This window comes from Corythoichthys intestinalis, chromosome 9 (genome assembly GCF_030265065.1).
Source record: "Corythoichthys intestinalis isolate RoL2023-P3 chromosome 9, ASM3026506v1, whole genome shotgun sequence".
Lineage (NCBI taxonomy): Eukaryota > Metazoa > Chordata > Actinopteri > Syngnathiformes > Syngnathidae > Corythoichthys > Corythoichthys intestinalis.
The window spans coordinates 35,613,782-35,633,603 of record NC_080403.1 but is presented as its reverse complement, the minus strand read 5'-3'; the positions used below and the strand labels follow the sequence as shown (position 1 = coordinate 35,633,603).

Below are 19,822 nucleotides of genomic sequence, written 5' to 3'. Positions count from 1 at the left end.
AAACATCCTGATAAACGTTTGAATTCATTCTTCCATTAATGATTGCAAGTTGTCCAGGCCCCGAGGCAGCAAAAAACCCCAAATCATGATGCTCCCTTCACCATGATTCACACTGGGGATGCAGTTGGTGAACTGTTCCAGTTTTCCTCCACACATGACGTTGTGTGTTACTCCCAAACAGTTCAACTTTGGTTTCATCACCCCACAAAATATTTTGCCTAAACGTCTATGGAGTGTCCGAATGCCTTTTTGCGAACATTAAACAAGCAACGGTGTTTTTTTTTGTTTTTTGTTTTTTTTATTACAGCAGTGGCTTCCTCTGTGGAGCCCTCCCATGAACACCATTCTTGGCCATAGTTTTACATATAATTGATGTGTGCACAGGGATATTGGACTGTGTCAGTGATTTCTGTAAGTCTTTAGGAGACACTCTAGGGTTCTTTTTTTTTTTTTTTACCTCTCTGAGCATTCTGCACTGAACTCTTGGCATCATCTTTGGTGGACGGCTACTCCTTGAGAGAGAAGCAACAGTGCCAAACTCTCTTCATTTGTAGACAACTTATCTGACTGTCGATTGAAGAACATCCAGACTTTTAGAGATGGTTTTGTATCCTTTCAAGCTTTATACAAATCAACAATCCTTGATCGCAGGTCTTCAGACAGCTCTTTTGACCGAGCCATGATGCACATCAGACAATGCTTCTCATCAAGACATTTCTTATCAGATGTGTGTTTTATAGTGAGCTGGGCAGCTTTAAACCACTCGTCAGTGATTGGGCAAATACCCAACCTAAATTGTTAGGTAAAAATTGGTTTCAATTGCTCTTTAAGTCTCCTTAGGCAGAGGGTTCACTTACTTATTTCCCCCCTTCTGTCATTGTTTGCATGTTATCCCTATTACAATGTGAAAACCTATGAATGTTTGAGTGGTTTTAATTAAAGCAGACATGTTTTTTTCATCTGTGTGATTTTGACCAAGATCAGATCACATTTGATGGTAATTTTATGCAGAAATGTGAGAAATTCCAAAAGGTTCAGATACTTTTTCATACCACTGTATGTTCTAAACCAAGGGCGTAGGTTTAGTCTCAAAATTGGTAGGGACGAGATAACAGCAAAACCTGTGAGAACACTTTTTGCTGGGGACGGGACATTAATAAAACCAAAAAGATTACTGAATGGGGGGTAAGGGCTACATTTCTCAAAAACATGACCCTAATTAATTAATAAGCTAAAATGATCAATGCAAAATCAATCTTTTGACTTACACTAACTTTTATGTGTATTGGTCCAGGTGAAACAACCTTCAAGTCAAACCTTTATTTTCAAAGACTACTGTGACCGCACACGAGGTAGGCCTGGCCAGGAAGGAGCTCGGGATGCCAAGGTTTTCAACCAAACAGCTTCTTTATTCAGAAAAAAACAGCGGGTTTCCCCGAAAGAAAAAGGCCAAATGCAGCACAAGAAATAACAAAACAAACTAGGCCTGCAAGCACGACTGAACGGGCCCTCGCAATCTAGTGCAACTCGGACGTCACGCAACTCGGACAGTGTGCAGGTCAGGGTGGTGGCAGATCCTCCTCTCTAATCATTTCATTAGAACCTAACATGCTCGAAAGTCGCCCCTTTACATTCACACACCTAAGAGATAAAAACCCCTATTGGAGAGAATACTACAAAAAAGGAGCCACTACTGAGCTGTGCAGCCAAGCCCTTATTCAAAACCAAAATGAATCTTCTAACTGGGCCAATTCAACCAAGTGTGCCAAATTCTGTGGCTCTATAAGCTGCCTGAGTCTCTGAAAAAAAAATTTCCTTTTAATGGCGAACAAAGGGTCATCACGGCAACAGACAGAGACATGTAGACATGGGCTGTAAAATAAGTATTTCAAAAGGTCTTGAAGATACAATGACCAACCTGAAAAGAACTGGACATGTTTTGGAAAAACGAGTGCCTTTCTATTGCCACTAGTTGGCGCTGTAGGGTTGATGCAATTGACCCCTACAGGACCCTTCAGAGTATGACTCAACAAGCAGGAGATGTTTGGGGCAGATATGTTGTAGATCTTCCAAGTTATGACTGTTCAAAACTTGTGGTGACACGAAATGGCTTCAGTCATGTTAACTTCTCCTGTTGGACCCTTCTGCTTCAACCAAACCTCAGTATTTTTCACCAGGCACCTGAACACATGTCTTAAGGCTCCCCCGATGCAGGTTTCAGGTGAATATTTTTTTTTTCCTTGGAGGAGGAGCCGGTTTAGTAAAAAAAGACATTTTCTGTTCCCAATAGGGGGTGCTCGGCCTTATGGGTAATGTTTCAATGCACTCGTGTTAAGGGTGGGATCCCGCACATACATCCCAGATATGAAAAAGATTGAACATTGTATCAAGGAGCTATTAGTCTTTTACTGAATTTGTCATTTTGCCGAAAAAATGGCCGACTTAGGTCCACGCCCAGGTCAGACCCGTGAATGAAAACGCACCATTTTGAAAATTTTAGATCTCCTATGTCTCCTGAATAGTGTCACCAATTTTGAAGATGATCCATCTAACTCTCTCTGTGACAAGGTCTCAAATGTGCACCGTTAATTGATAAAAATTTGGAATATGGCTTCAAGAGACTTTTTGGAGCAGTTTTGCACAAGGTATAGATTCCCCAAATTTCATTGCTCTACGTTAAAAAAACCTAATAGGAAACGCCTTTTTGAAAAATTCAAGGGGGCGCCACTGAGCCCTTTTGTTACATTTTTTGTAACGTCGCAAGGTTATCGAAATCCACGCATGTGTATGTGCAAAATTTGGTGAGTTTTCGTGCATGTTCAGGTCTCCAAATGTAAACTGTAGTACAAATGGATAAAAATTTCACCTTCAATCCAAAATATCCGATTTTCAGTTGGATTTGGAAAATGGGTGCAGGAGACTTTTTGGAGCAGTTTTGCATAAGGTATGGACTCCCCAAATTTCATTGCTTTACGTTGAAAAAACCCAATAGGAAAGGCCTTTTTTAAAACTCCTTTCTGTCGCCACTAGTTGGCACTGTAGAGTTGATGCAAATTACCCCTACAAGACCCATCAGGGTATGACTCTCAACACGCACGGGAAGTTTGGCGCAGATATGATGTATATCTGCTGAGTTATGACTGTTCAAAGTTTTTTGCGAGACAAATTGTTGACAGTCATTTTCACTTTCTTGTTTGGACCCCTCCGCTTCAACGAAACCCCCATATCTTTCATTAGGTATCTGAACCAGGTCTTAAGGCTCCGCTGATACAGGTTTGAGGTCAACAGATTTTTTTCCCTTGGAGGAGGAACCTGTCTCGTAAAAAAAGGCATTTCCTGTTCTCACTAGGGGGCGGTAGGCCTAATGGCTAATATTTCAATGCACTCGTGTTAAGGGTGGGATACCGCACATACATGCCAGATAGGAAAAAGATTGAACGTTGTGTCAAGGAACTTTTAGTCATTTACTGAATTTGTCATTTTGCCGAAAAAATGGCCGACTTTGGCACCACGCCCAGGTAAGACCCGTGAATGAAAACGCACCATTTAAAAAACTTAACATCTCATATGTCTCCTGAACAGTCTCAACAATTTTGAAGATGATCCAACTAACTCCCTTGGCGAAAAGTTCTCAAATGTGCACCCTGTAAATCGATAAAAATTTCATATTCGATCCAAAATAACTGATTTCCTGTTGGGTTTGGAATATGGGTGTAAATGCTTTTTTGGAGCGGTTTTGGACAAGGTATAGACTCCCCAAATTTCATCGCTCTACGCTGACAGACCCTAATGTTTTAGGCCAATTTTAAAATTTCAAGGGGGCGCCACCGAGCCATTTTGTTACATTTTTTTGCAACGTTGCAAAATTATCGAAATTTACAATTTTCCACACCTATGTGCAAATTTTGGTGACTTTTCGTGCATGTTCAGGCCACCAAATTTGGCCGTTTTCATTTGCCCTGAAAAAAAAAAATAACTAGGCCTGCAAGCAGGACTGAACGGGCCCTCGCAATCTAGCGCAACTCGGACGTCACGCAACTCGGACAGTGTGCAGGTCAGGGTGGTGGCAGATCGTCCTCTCTAATCATCTCATTAGAACCTAACATGCTTGAATGTTGCCTCTTTACATTCACACACCTAAGAGATAAAAACCCCTACTGGACAGAGTACTACAAAAAAGGAGCAAATAAAGGGTCGTCACGGCAACAGACAGAGACATGTGGACATGGGCCGTAAAATAAGTATTTCAAAAGGTCTTGAAACTACAATGATCAACCTGAAAAGACCTGGACATATATTAGAAAAATGAGTGACTTTCTATTGCCACTAGTTGGCGCTGTAGGGTTGATGCAAATGACCCCTACAGGACCCTTCAGAGTATGACTCAACAAGCACGAGATGTTTGGCGCAGATATGTTGTAGAAGTTATGACTGTTCAAAACTTGTGGTGAGACGAAATGGCTTCAGTCATTTTCACTTCTCCTGTTGGACTCTATTGCTTCAACCAAACCTCAGTATTTTTCATCAGGCACCTGAACACATGTCTTATGGCTCCCCTGATGCAGGTTTCAGGTGAATATATATTTTTTTTCCTTGGAGGAGGAGCCTGTTTAGTAAAAAAAGGCATTTCCTGTTCCCAATAAGGGGCGCTTGGCCTAATGGGTAATTTTTCAATGCACTCGTGTTAAGGGTGGGATCCCGCACATACATGCCAGATATGAAAAAGATTGAATGTTGTGTCAAGGAGCTATTAGTCTTTTACTGAATTTGTCATTTTGCCGAAAAAATGGCCGACTTAGGTCCACGCCCAGGTCAGACATGTGAATAAAAACGCACCATTTTGAAAATTTTAGATCTCTTATGTCTCCTGAATAGTCTCATTAATTTTGAAGATGATCCAACTAACTCCCTCTGTTACAAGGTCTCAAATGTGCACCCTGTTAATTGATAAAAATTTCACATTCGATCAAAATACCCAATTTCCTGTTGGGTTTGGAATATGGGTTCAAGAGACTTTTTGGAGCAGTTTTGCACAAGGTATCGACTCCCCAAATTTCATTTCTCTACGTTAAAAAAACCTAATAGGAAACGCCTTTTTGAAAAATTCAAGGGGGCGCCACTAAGCCCTTTTGTTACATTTTTTTGTAACGTCGCAAGATTATTGAAATACACGCAAAATTTGGTGAGTTTTCGTGCATGTTCAGGCCTCCAAATGTAAACTGTACTACAAATGGATAAAAATTTCACATTCGATCCAAAATACCCGATTTTCTGTTGGATTTGGAAAATGGGTGCAGGAGACTTTTTGGAGCAGTTTTGCATAAGGTATGGACTCCCCAAATTTCATTGCTCTACGTTGAAAAAACCCAATAGGAAATGCCTTTTTTAAAACTCCTTTCTGTCGCCACTAGTTGGCACTGTAGAGTTGATGCAAATTAACCCTACAAGACCCATCAGGGTATGACTCTCAACACGCACGGGAAGTTTGGCGCAGATATGATGTATATCTGCTGAGTTATGACTGTTCAAAGTTTTTTGCGAGACAAATTGTTGACGGTCATTTTCACTTTCTTGTTTGGACCCCTCCGCCACAACGAAACCTCAATATTTTTCATCAGGCACCTGAACATAGGTCTTAAGGCTCCCCTGATGCAGGTTTGAGGTCAACAGATTTTTTTCCCTTGGAGGAGGAACCTGTCTCGTAAAAAAAGGCATTTCCTGTTCTCACTAGGGGGCGCTAGACCTAATGGGTAATATTTCAATGCAATCGTGTTAATTAAGGGTGGGATACCGCACATACATGCCAAATATGAAAAAGATTGAATGTTGTGTCAAGGAACTACTAGTCATTTAACTTTTCGTGCATGTTCAGGCCTCCAAATTGGCTGTTTTCATTTGCCCTGAAAAAAACAAAATGAATAAAATAAAATAATAATGATAATCCTTTGCAAAACAATAGGGCCTTCGCACGCTTAGTGCTCGGGCCCTAATAATAATAATCCTTTGCAAAACAATAGGGCCTTCGCACGCTTAGTGCTCGGGCCCTAACAATAAACCAAATATTTAAAAAACGGCAACTTAGGTCTGTTCTCATCAAAATATGTTCTTCCAAGTCTTTCTGTCAACCTCCTTCCGCCTCTCCCTTTGTTTCATCTGGTCGTCTTTTATATAGTCGTCCAGGCCAGCTCCAATGGCGTACCGCACGCAGGCTATTTTTAGACCGTGACGTTGCATCGTAAAGCGGAAGTAAAGCCGAAGTGGGACATTATAGACCCGCCCTCGCATAGACACAACTTTATTTGTGCTACTTTTCTCCGGTAATCTTTCAAAAACAAACATGCCAATCACGCATTGCTTTTTTGGAACTTGTACAAACGACTCTAGACATTACGACACATGAAGGATGTTTTCTTCATACATTTCCGGAAACCAAAAACTCGGGAGGAAAAAATGTGAAGATCGAATCAACATGTGCGAACTTTTAACACCAGCTCGGTGAATCCATTCCCGTTTCATATGCAGTAAACATTATGTTGGGTTGGCATGGTCTTTCAGAGGACAAAGAGGTAAGCCATTTTTATATTTTTAACTTATTTTTTTCGCGTAACGTTGTGCCATACTGCTTCTGTCTGACAATGAATGACCTGAAAAGAATTACAGTGGTATCTGACTGCCACTGTTACCGTTTCTGTTATATATATAAAAAAAAAAACACTTTAGTAAGGGGGAAGTGTAAATAAATTATAGGATTAAGATGTGTTATCAATGAAAAAATTAAAAGTGTTCGTTGGCTGTCACTGAGTAGCATTTGCGATCTCTACACAAAGCTAACTAAGTTACCCCCAAGAACGGAAGAAATAGGCTTGTTGAAATAGGAGAATGTCATTGTCAGTCACGTCGATAAAAAAGCTAAAGCTATGCTTAGGTCGGCTCGTTTTTTTCGTCTTTCGACACTAAAGCCATCTCTTTAACTGAACATTTTTATGTTCTTCCACATCTTTGCCAGTCAATTTGGGAGCAGGCACATCATTTTCGGAGAGAATTGGTAGGTTTAGCTCTGTAAACATCTCCTTCGTACACGATTTCCATTAATTTCCTATTAGGGACAAACGGTGGCTTGTCCCTACTTAGCAACAGTAGCTAATGTCATGAATATTAATGAGGGGAAGTGACGTGTTGCTTGCGGTACGCCATTAAGTGGCTTAAGCAGCCACACCTGGAGGAGTTGTGCAGCATGATGGGAGGCGTAGTTTTGCGGCTGGCGGCCATTTTGACTGGATTCTTCATCTCTGGCCAAAGAATGTAATGGCCCTCCACTACCTGCCTCTGCATGATGTCACACTACTAAAGAAACATTTTAAAGTACAAGTTCCATTATTTAAAAAAAAAAAAACTGGGAGCTACCCAAAAAATGGGTCCATTCCTGAGGGACACTGGAGCACCCCTAGACTCTAACTAAAGTATTGTAGTATTAAAGTGATTTTGGAAAAAAATAATGAAAAAAAGATCAGTCCTTGTGTAACGGGTATACACAGGTCTGTAGCGGAGCGTGGAAACCTCCCTGACGGTTTCTTCCAGTGGGTGTGCTGGCGGCTGTGCCGTCGGCTCGAGCTTATGGCACAGTGGTTAGGGTACCTGCCTGCCGATTGGAAGCGTCGTGTGCATGCAGGTTCACGTCCCAGCTTTGTTAGAGGGGGGGAGCGGAACGTGGAGCGGTGCTAACACACCGGTTACACTTGGATATCTCAGATTTATCTGAGGCATACTAGACTACCCCAAGACTTGAACCAAAGTACTCTCATGAAATTTTGATCTGTGATTTCATTTCACAGATTTCTTTTTCCATGTCAGTGCCCCCCTGAAGTGGACCCATTCTTGGGTAGCCTCCCGTTTGTTTGTTTTTTTAATAAAGGGACTTGCACTCTCAAGCCACTGCGTTGCATTACCGTAATGGACAGAATGCAAACAATGATCCAAATGAGGGACGGCTAGCTTGACTTCATTGTTCCTTGTGGAGGCTGGCCCGACCGCAGTGGTTTTACAGGTTAGCAAGTTCACACAGTTTATGTGATGCTAACTCTGATGCAGGTCAGACTTTCAGTAGCAAAATTAGTGGTGCTTCCCCAAACTCCACAACATTGACGTTGTTTTACTTTATTTACAGTGGGTGCTGCTGGCCGAGAAAAAAAAAGAAAAAAAACCTTCTAATATCCCTCCTCTTTGAAGGGGCGGGGGAGGCTGCATGTGGGAAGACAATCTAAATTACCTATATAACTGGACTCATCATATAATGCAAATAAGGTTGCTTAAAAGCTGGTGGGAAAAATTTGACCATCCTGAAAATTAGGTAGTGTTATGTCTCGAGCGTCCCTTTGCAAACCTACGCCCTTGCAAGGGCACCCAGCTTGATGTATATTGTTGTAAATTGATAAAGATGTTAATAAAATTAAAAACGAATAAAAACAAAAATATATTGGTTATGACTCCTAATAACACAAGTTGCCGTTACACTCTTGTTTTTATACATTCATATCAGTAAAGGTGTGATTGTTTTAATAGCTTTCACAAATTCATACATATATCAGTCACAACACCATCAATATTTTTGTCTGACTTTGAGTAAATGGAAAATGGTTCCCACATCCTGGCGCTTAAGATCATGGAACCCTTTGGTGTATTGCAAAAACATAGTGATAGTTTTCCTAATAGTGAAAGCTTGAGTGAGTTTTTGAAAGCAGTCCCCGCGCCACAGAAAAAATAAAATAAAATACAGTCAAAAATAAATGGACTCTTCAGACATTAAGATGCATTAGTGCTAGTTTTCATTAAAAATGCTTAATAAGCAAGCAATAGGACAAACATCCTATATTTTCAGATATGTAATTAGCATCTTCAGAAAACCTTTAGGAGTCTAAACGCTTGAGACATTTTGTCATTTTAAGTGTGGAGGGAAAAAAATCAATTTAAAAGAAATTCACATTCAACACATTATTTTCCTTCACACCTCACTACATTCAGCATTGACTAATTACATGTCTTTGGTCATTTTAGTCATTAGTTATTAAAAATGCAAATCTAAAAATCCATCAACTCTGGATTTCCCTATATCCTAAATGTTTTCACATCTATCAATACAGGTAGTCCCCGGGTTACAAACGAGTTTCGTTCCTAGGCTAGCGATGTAACCCGTATTTCTGCATAAACCGGAATTAACCCTTTAAGTACCCCTAAATACAAAATAACTGTCTAAAAACATGTGTTATATTTCATATTAAGAAGATAAGTAAAAAATAAGGTACTGTGAGGTACGTTGTGTTAAATGCCGTTATATTGAATGACTATTCGGACTTAAAAAAAAATATAGATTTATATTTGGGCTTTACTCGCAAGTGAGTCACCTTGCTTGGAGAAAAGAGTGCTGTGGAAAGAGTAGGGAGGTCATGGCCGTTCAGGTCGCCAGCATAGTCTCTCTTTACGCGAGCCCACGGTCCGAACTAAAAAAAAACGGATCACGACTCGCAAGACGAGTCGGCGCATGGGGAGAAGCAGCAGCACCATGAGCATACGCGGATTTTAAGGGGGGGGCAGGCCCCCTGGTGGCTGAAAAGTGTCATTGCATGAAATTGACTTTCCTATATGTATAAAAGTTGTTAAGCAATAAAACTGCGACAAAAATGGATGAAATGAACAAAACAATATATTTTCATAAAGGGCCAAATTATTTTTCAAACAGATCATGTGACTAGCACCTTGGACCAGGGGTGTCCAAACTTTTTGCAAAGGGGGCCAGATTTGGTGTGGTAAAAATGTGGGGGGCCGACCTTGGCTGATATCTTTTATGTAGAACAATATATTTAAGCAAATTTTAGCAAGCCATTCTGTGCGTCACATTGCTTTATTATTATTTTTTTTAATGTATCATTTCAACAATCTCGCAACTAGCCTTTGTGGCGTTCTCTTTTGACTCAGGCTCTTGCGAAATACTGCTGCTGTGAAATTAAACTAGCTTCAAGTTGCTTCAATTTCTCGCTACGTATCTTGCCTGTAATCTTGTCGTACATGTCTGCGTGTTTTGTTTACTAATATCGCCTAACATTAAACTCTTTAAAAACAGCAACTGTCTCTTTGCAAATAAGGCAGACAGTTGCGTATTTTAGTGAAGAAATAGGTCCAATTTCCACCTATCCTTGAAGTGCCAGCCGTCGCAGTCAACTTTCTTTTTTTGTTGATTGTCGCCGTTTTAGAAAATTGGGAGTAAAGGGTCACACGGGGTAATGATGCTTCGAGTGCTGCTGCCTTTTCGTGGGTAAATGAGGAGCAGCATTTAGTGTATAAGATACTTCATGTGCTGGTAGCAGTACTGCTGACCAATTTATTAAGTCTGTTTGTGGGCCAGACTTTATTGATTTTATGACAGAGGCTGGGGGCCGGATGAAATTTGACCACGGGCCGCATTTGGCTCTCGGGCCGGACTTTGGACATGGATGCCTTAGACTGTCATTTGCTTTGCATATAATTTTATAAAATAAATCAATCAGGGGAGGGGAATTTGAAGCAACTTTTTGGGGGACTGAATGATTCAGACTCAAATGTCCTACTCATAATATGGCCCAAACACAAAAAGGATTGCTTCAATCAAATAAAACTTTTTCAATGAAAAATTAAGTGTTCAAATGCAAATTTTTTTATTTCAAATATTTTTTCGCATTCAAAAACGTTTTCTGTGATTGAAATTTTTCCTTTTTTTGATTTTTTTGAAAATATATATTTTTTGAAGAAACTTATTTTTTGATTGAATAATAAAGACAAAAACATCCTAGCCAAAATGTGGCCCAAACACAAATCAACATTTCTTCAATTAAAAAAGTTGCTTCAATCCCTTCAAAAAATTTTATCAAAGAAAAATAGCTTTCACATGCATTTTTTTGAGTTTCAAATTCATTTTTGCATTCAAAACTTTTTTGGGATTGAATAATAAAGACACAAATCTATCTTCATATGCCTCCGCCCAGGGGATAGAGTTTTTGACTGGCGTAACTACATTGGCACAACACCGGCAGACGTACCATATTCAATAGGTCACAATCTTGGCAAAAAATGTTGCCTAAGCAGCCTGATCCCCTCAAGAATGAGGAAAACCAAAAAACGCTCATTGTCAATTTATTATTATAAAAATTCTTGTAAGTTATTGTAATTGCTGACACTGCGTTTCGGGGTCATCAACAAATTGTGCCCCCCCCTGCTCCAACAGTCAAACTCCGCCTATGACCATTAGTACAAGGAAGTGGGACCTGATGCTCTCAGAAACTGCAGGACGGCGACGAGGTTGCTGGGGGAGGAGGGGATCCTGACAAGGCAAGAATTAGTTACTATTTCTGAGATTTAAAAAAAAAAAAAAAGACTGGAGACAAACTGGCAGACTCTGCCACCGTAAAGTCGAAATCACATAAGTCAGGTTCGTCGTAACCCAGAGACTACCTGTATAGTGTTTCACCTGAAATTAAAATTGAAAACTGGATTGTGCTCTTCTCTCTTTTCAGTAGTTAATATCCCTCATGGTGCTGTGGTACATTTGAGTATAAAACAGTTAAGTATCTATAGTCCAATATCTCCCACACTATAATGTATATGGGTCTGGGAAATTATGGAATTAAAAAAAAAAATTAAAGCAGGGTGGGAACAATGTAATCAGAAGCTCTGCCATCAATAAGACCAGCTCCGTCATTTTGAACAAACCAACAGGGAATATCTTCCCCATTTAACACGTCTTTGCTGAAGTCCTTCTGCCAATGTCTACAGAGGAAATAAAATCTAGGTTATTTTACGCATGAATTCTCTTGAACTTCACTTGTGAGTAACTTTATAGGTTCATCTTACCGGGTTACATTGAGTGTCTGTCCATTCACATACAAGGTGGCATCCATTTTCTGTTGCATTTTGTCCATTTTTAGATCGCTTACTTCAAAATTAACTCCATGGTAGAACTGGCCTGAGATTCAAAAAGTTTTGTATAGTTGAGCTAGTGTCAAGTTGACAGCATGAATGTGATAATAAAAGGATAATATTCTGAATGAAAATGCTCTGCTGTTTCTTACCTAGCAGCCCATGAACAGAGTTGGACAAATGGTGGCTGTCCAGAGTATAAAATCCCAAATAGCTTTGCTGATCATGACGTCTCTTCCACACCTTGGTGTGTCTGATGACCATAAATTTGACTGAGTGTCTCAGTGTGACAGTGAGGCTGCAGTTTTTCGTCATCTGAAGGTCCATACTAGTTGTGAGATTAAAGTACATACAGGATATAATAAGTATGTTTTAAGTGTAATACAGTAACATACAAATTATTTATAAATACATATGGACAAAATGGTTGGTAACGTTATTTTAATTAAAGAAAAACCTGATGCAGTCACAGAAATAAATTCAATCTGACATAATATCTGCAAGGAATATCACGCAGTTTGTACCCTAGATGGTCCTAAAGCCTTTACCTTTCACGTGCTTATCTATAATTTTTTTTCTATTTTTACTGAGACAACCCTATATTTCACTTAAATGATTAGTGTGGTGCACAAAATGTCACCTAACGGCACAATGACTATCCGCTACCATAAAAATAGACCAAATTAATACAATTTTGAAGACACCTATGATGCTAATCAGAGGAGATATCTTGCTGGATCACGATCAAATAATTTTCAATGTTCTTTAGGTGTACCAATGTTTTTCCAGACCTGTTTCATGGGTTTGTTTTCTTCCCCGTATTGGAGGGGAGATTAATAATGCCCATGGCACCAATACACATGTCTATGCCCTAGATTAATTCTAAAATCTTGGAGTTGTTCGTTAAACACCATTAACCAAGTAGCTTTCTAAATAGCAGGCACTTCACACACACAAATAAAAAACAAAACACAACATTGATTTCAGATTATGCAGACCCAGTTATTCAACAGTTTGACTCACTCACTTGGTGTCTTTGAGAGAAGCAAAATCTGTCCACAGCATCTTGACCTGTTTACCCCCCTGAAACACAGAAATATTTTGGGTGTTGACCTCCAGCTTTATCCCCAGAGCCTTGTGGCTGATACCAAGACGACCAAAGTATGTGTCCATCTTTTGATCCGTGACTAATTTCTTCTTGGCAATAATCTCGCCATTCACAACAAAACCTGAAAGTAAATTGATTATTTAGTCTCTCTGTTTATTTCTCAGAAATCAAAATGGTCAAGGCATGCTGAGATTTTACCTGATTTGGTGTCCCTGACCAGGTTGAAAATAGTCCCTGGTTTGTCATTGATGTTGAAACACAGGGCTTCGTCTCTGTCTGGGAGTTCTATCATAAAATGTGGATCTCCATCCACTGTGAAAGTACAAAGGAACATTTAAAGACATGACTATATTAAAAAAAAAAAAACTGACATTATTTTTTTATTAACATGGCCATTTTTTCTCAATTTATCTCATGTTTAACAACAGGTGTAAAACCAAGGTAATGTATATACACAGTATATATATTATATATTTATATATACAGTGGTATGAAAAAGTATAAGCTTTTGAATTAATTCTTCCATTAATGATTCCAAGTTGTCCATGCCCTGAGGTAGCAAAACAGCCCCAAATCATGATGCTCCCTCCACCATGCTTCACGGTGGGGATGAGATGTTGATGTTGGTGAGCTGTTCACCTTTTTCTTCCACACATGACGTTGTGTGTTAATCCCCAAAAATTCAACTTTGGTTTCAGTAGTCCTCAAAATATTTTGCCAAAACCTTTGTGGTATGTCCAAGTCCCGTTTTGCGAATATTAAAAGAGCAACAATGTTTTTTTAAACAGCAGCGGCTTCCTCCATGGAGTCCTCCCATGAACACCTTTCTTGGCTATAGGTTTACAAATAGTTGATGTGTGCACAGAAATATTGGACTATGCCAGTGATTTCTGTGGGTCTTTAGCAGACATTCTAGGGTTCTTTTTAAAAAAAAAAAAAAAAAAAAAATGTTTAACCTCTCTGAGTATTCTGCACTGAACTCTTGGCATCATCTTTGGTGGACGACCACTCCTTGGGAGAGAAGTAATAGTGCCAAACTCTCTCCATTTGAAGACAACTTCTCTTACAGTCGATTGATGAACATCCAGACTTTTAGAGATGGTTTTGTATCCTTCCCAGCTTTATACAAATCAACAATCCTTGATCGCAGGTCTTCAGACAGCTCGTTTGACCGAGCCATGATGCACATTCGACAATGCATCACATCAAGACATTTCTTACCAGGTGTGTGTTTTATAGTGGGCAGAGTAGCTTTAAACCACTCACCATTGATTGGGCACACACCCGACCTAAAATGTTTGGTAAAACATGGTTTCAATTGCTCTTTAAGTCTCCTTAGGCAGAGGGTTTATTTACTTACCCCCCCCCCCCCCCCCATGTGTCATTGTTTGCTTGCTATCTTCATTGAAATATGAAAACCTATACATGTTTGGGGGGTTTTAGTTAAAGCAGAAACTGTTATTTCATCTGTGTGATTTTGACTAAGATCAGATCACATTTGATGGTAATTTTTTGCTGAAATTTGAGAAATTCCAAAAGGTTCAGATACTTTTTCATGCCACTGTATGTATGCATGTATGTGTGTGGGGGGAGAACAAGTATTTGATACACTGCCGATTTTGCTGGTTTTCCCACTTGCAAGCCATGTAGAGGTCTGTAATTTGTATCATAAGTTCTCTTCAACTGTGAGGGACGGAATCTAATACACAAATCCAGAAAATCACATTGTATAATTTTTAAATAATAAATTTGTATTTAACTGCATGAAATAAGTATTTGATACATTACCAACTAGTAAATATTTCGGCTCTTAGTTCTTTTTTAAGAACCCCTCCTGTTCTCCACTCATTACCGGAAGTAACTGCACCTGTTTGAACTTCTTACCTGTATAAAAGACACCTGTTCACATGCTCAAACAAACTCCAACCTCTCCACAATGGCCAAGACCAAAGAGCTGTGTAAGGACATCAGGGATAAAATAATAGACCTGCACAAGGCTGGAATGGGCTACAGGAAAATAACCAAGCAGCTTGGTGAGAAGGTAACAACTGTTGGAGCGATTATTAGAAAATGGAAGACGTTCAATTGACGGTCAGTCTGCCTCGTTCTGGGGCACCATGCAAGATCTTACCTCGTGGGGCAGCACTGATTATGAGGAAGGTGAGGGATCAGCCCAGAACTACACGGCAGGACCAGGTCAATGACCTGAAGAGAGCTGGAACCACAGTCTCGAAGAAAACAATTGGAAACACATTACGCCGTCATGGATTAAAATCCTACAGCGCATGCAAGGTCCCACTGCTGAAGCCAGTGCATGTCCAGACACATCTGAAGTTTGCCACTGGATGATCCAGAGGAGCAATGGGAGAAGGTCATGTGGTCGGATGAGACCAAAATTGAACTTTTTGGTCTAAACTCGGCTCGTCGTGTTTGGAGGAAAAAGATGGATGAGTACAACCCCAAGAACACCATCCCAACCGTGAAACATGGAGGAGGAAACATCATTTTTGGGGGCTGCTTCTCTGCCAAGGGTACAGGACGACTGCACCGTATTGAGGGGAGGATGGATGGGGCTATGTATCGCCAGATCTTGGCAGACAACCTCCTTCCTTCAGTCAGAGCCCTGACGATGGGTCTTCCAGCATGACAATGACCCAAAGCACACAGCCAAGGCAACTAAAGAGTGGCTCCGTAAGAAGCATCTCAAGGTCCTGGAGTGGCCTAGCCGGTCACCAGATCTGAACCCGATAGAAAATCTATGGAGGGAGCTGAAAGTCCGTGTTGCCCGGCAGCAGCCCCGAAACCTGAAGGCTCTGGAGAAGATCTGCATGGAGGAGTGGGCCAAAGTCCCTGCTGCAGTGTGTGCAAACCTTGTCAAAGACTACAGGAAACGTTTGGTATCTGTAATTGCAAACAAAGGTTTCTGTACCAAATATTAAGTTCGATTTTTGTGACGTATCAAATACTTATTTCATGCAATCAAATGCAAATGTATTATTTAAAAATCATACGTGATTTTCTGTTTTTTTGTATTAGATTCTGTCCCTCACAGTTGAAGAGAATTTATGATGCAAATTACAGACCCCTACATGCTTTGCAAGTGGGAAAACCAGCAAAATCAGCAGTGTATGAAATACTTGTTCTCCCCCCACACACATACATGCATACATACAGTGGTATGAAAAAGTATCTGAACCTTTTGGAATTTCTCAAATTTCAGCAAAAAATTACCATCAAATGTGAGCTGATCTTAGTCAAAATCACACAGATGAAAGAACAGTTTCTGCTTTAACTAAAACCCCCCAAACATGTATAGGTTTTTATATTTCAATGAAGATAGCAAGCAAACAATGACACATGGGGGGGGGGGGGGTAAGTAAATAAACCCTCTGCCTAAGGAGACTTAAAGAGCAATTGAAACCATGTTTTACCAAACATTTTAGGTCGGGTGTGTGCCCAATCAATGGTGAGTGGTTTAAAGCTACTCTGCCCACTATAAAACACACTCCTGGTAAGAAATGTCTTGATGTGATGCATTGTCTAATGTGCATCATGGCTCGGTCAAACGAGCTGTCTGAAGACCTGCGATCAAGGATTGTTGATTTGTATAAAGCTATATATAGATAGATATAAAGATATATATATATACATACAATTCAGCTATAATTAGTGGTGGTGTTTTTTTTTTTTTTATAAAGTCAATAGCACATGTGCTCATTGTTTTTTGCTACAATATCTACTTTTCAAGGAGACAATCTTGGTGAGCCAAACACACACAAAATTTTTCATTTAATGTCTATACTTGTTAATTGTAGGTTGTAAGCAACAAATTAGGTTATATTTGGGTGGGGGGGGGGGTGCCGGGAGCTACCCGCACTAGCGTGGTCTATAACACTCTAAATATTTTGTTGGAATTCTGAAAACACTGTATTTTTTTTTTTTTCTATTACTATTGGTACATGTCAAATGATATCGATTTTTGGACACTATAATAATTTCATCTAATTTGAATCCAATTAAATTTACAATGATCATCATCATCATCATCATCATCACCATACACTAATGTAATAATCAGAGTAATAGTAAAACTACCATTTGATTGCTGTCGAGAGCTGGCAGCATGGGCAGCAGAACCTAAGACAAATAATGTTCAGTAAATCATGCATACTCTGTATGTAATGCAAAACACAATTACTATTAAGGACAAAAGTGACCAGCGTACCACGGCTTCTCTGTGGTTTACCTGTTCGAAAAAAAAAACACAAAAAAAACAGTTCAGATTGTTATTCATTTGAGAGCCTATTATTGATGTTATAGCGTAAAACATAATTTCTGTTAAGGTTTACCCTCGAAAAAGAAGAATGGCGAATGGACATGAAATTTAAAAAATATCTGTAAATAATAATGTCAATTCAATTCAAACAAATAATTTTTTTAATGATACTGTAATCATACCTGTCAATTTGTACGGTTGTGGCGTAATTTGTACAGGTGAGCACTGATTTTTAAATGTGTACGCCGTATGTTCAAAAAGTTTTTCCTGCGTCACATTTTTTTTTTCTTCGTTCGGATTTTGTCACCGTTTCGGCAACAAGACAATGTGCGTTACTATACGTTACTACGTTGGTTGAATGATGCGAGAAAAGTCAGAGACACTGAGAAAGAAGAGCGGGAGTGGGAAGTACGGAAGAGTGTTGTGACGCTGTTGCAGACGCGATGCTAGGCGGCTCCAATATTTCCTGACTGTAGCCGACAACCTACAATCTACGCCCACTTGATGCTACACTAGATATCAGATACGAAATGACAGACTCGGCGGCGTTAGTAAACAACCGCCATCTTAAAGCAGTAGACTTCCAGAAAGGCTCTGTTGTAGTGAACCTTCCTAGCGAACCTAAGTAACCTTTTATGTAAAATACTCCTAAATCGGCAACATCTTGACTTGAATCTATCTTTAAATGATGAAACAGTTTTAAAACTTTCACATGTCGAAAGTACACAGAAGGGAACTAATGCAAAAACGGGAGCAATTTTAACAACTTTAACGGTTGATTCACAACATTAAATGGCTTCTAAACATAGCATAGGTTACTATTTTATTTATTGATTTTTTTAAATGAACCACAAAAAAAAAAACATGAAAGGTAATACCAGTTAGTTACTTTGGCAAGTAAGTAATTACTCTTACATTCAGGTAACAGTTACTAATTCAATTACTTTTTGGGAAAAATAATTTGTAACTGTAATTAATTACTTTTTTAAAGTAAGATTAACAACACTAGTCATAAAGATGACGTCTGCAGAATGAAAAGTGACGAAAGCGGAGATTTTATTCTGCCAATTTGTTGCCGAATACAAGTTGTTGCATGCAACTATTGCTGATCACTTCTGAGAATTAGCAAAAGAAATGTTCCCTGACTCAAAGATTGCATCGGTAAGTTAATTTTATTAATTGACTTTTTTAATTTATAATTGGACACACTAACGAACTACCTTCAAGTCAATCTGAATTGCGAGCTGAAGTGCAGCCATCAAGACATGATAGAAATTGCCCAAAGTGCTTCATACAATTATAACAAAAGTCACTGTTAAATTTTAGTAATCATGATGTAGCTGAAGATATTGATTGTTCTTTGATTGCACCAGGTTATATGTGACAATATTACCAATAAATTCATATGATTTTAAAAATTGAGTTTTATTTTTGTTTCATATTGCACACTATATAAAACACTGTAAGATTAGTCATCAATTTGTAAGGGCATACATTAATATTTGTAAGATTGCCAACGGCCTCGGGTTGACAGGTATGAATCGCATTGTTCCTCTATGATCAATAGGTGACATACATTGGATAAAATGTAATTCGGTGAATTCAGTGAATAAAAACTATAACTTAAATCATGTATTTATGGAAATAAGTAGTAATAAAAAGAAAAACTTAACGATTTGCTTGACTGATTTTTCTTGCAGCCGCAGACAAAGAGCCTAAGACAAGTAAATTCAAATCATAGATAAGTAAATAAGTATTGGCAGAAATGCAACCATTAAATAAAGCAGTAGCTGATCATACCTCTTTGTCTCTCTGCTTTTTGTCGTTGCTCTGTTTTATAAACAAACATAAATATAAGTTTAATTACTTTTCATGATTTTAGTGTTTTGGCGAGATTTTACATGACTATTGTTGACAAAATGTTGAATCCTAAACCCCAAGAAAGTCTTTTACCCTCTGTCAGCTTATCAGCGATGAGGGGACCGTCCTCACTTTCAGGTTTGGTGACCACCATAGAGGTGAGAGGGGTTACGAAATTGTAGCGCAGCGACATCTCCAAGGCCTTGGCTGTGAAGTTGATCTTTTCCTCTGGACCAGAAATGTGACTGGAAGAAATGTTAGGTGCTTCAAAATTACACAAGTGCAGGAAACCTCAGTTCTCCAGAACAGGGTTCTTATCAATGTTGTGATTGTAATTACTTTAGGGGAAAGGTCCATCAAATACTGGTATAGATAAAGCAGAGGGAGTCATTCTAAACGAGCAAACCTCTTCTCCAGTAGTTGCTGAATTGTAAGGTAAGCCCAGAGACGCTCAGTGAAGTCCCCAAAGATGTACTTGTCTTCTGGATAGATCACATCCCAGTCTTCCACTCGGGCCATGCCCTGCACTTGGAAATCTTCTTTTGGCTGGAGGAGGAAGGAAAAAGAGCAGTGTTCAGTTAAATACAAACTGAAAGTAATCCAACCATGTATCCATTTTTTTTTTTAGGTATTTG

At 39.2% G+C, this 19,822-nt stretch overlaps 1 protein-coding gene across 2 annotated transcripts in view; it reads right to left on the bottom strand.

The window, feature by feature from the left end:
• Positions 1-8,454: 8,454 nt before the first annotated feature.
• Positions 8,455-19,822, bottom strand: part of LOC130921816 (inter-alpha-trypsin inhibitor heavy chain H3-like) — a 28,088-nt gene continuing 16,720 nt past the window's right edge. For both annotated transcript variants that reach the window (XM_057846114.1, XM_057846115.1), the window contains exons 13-23: positions 19,594-19,733; positions 19,281-19,432; positions 19,128-19,157; positions 19,001-19,042; positions 17,277-17,297; positions 17,147-17,188; positions 13,250-13,363; positions 12,971-13,172; positions 12,096-12,271; positions 11,878-11,989; positions 8,455-11,793 (exon numbers count right to left, since the gene is read on the bottom strand). In XM_057846114.1, the coding sequence (XP_057702097.1) occupies positions 11,664-11,793; positions 11,878-11,989; positions 12,096-12,271; positions 12,971-13,172; positions 13,250-13,363; positions 17,147-17,188; positions 17,277-17,297; positions 19,001-19,042; positions 19,128-19,157; positions 19,281-19,432; positions 19,594-19,733 (1,161 nt within the window). In that variant the 3' untranslated portion in view covers positions 8,455-11,663. The remainder of the gene's footprint in view (positions 11,794-11,877; positions 11,990-12,095; positions 12,272-12,970; positions 13,173-13,249; positions 13,364-17,146; positions 17,189-17,276; positions 17,298-19,000; positions 19,043-19,127; positions 19,158-19,280; positions 19,433-19,593; positions 19,734-19,822) is intronic.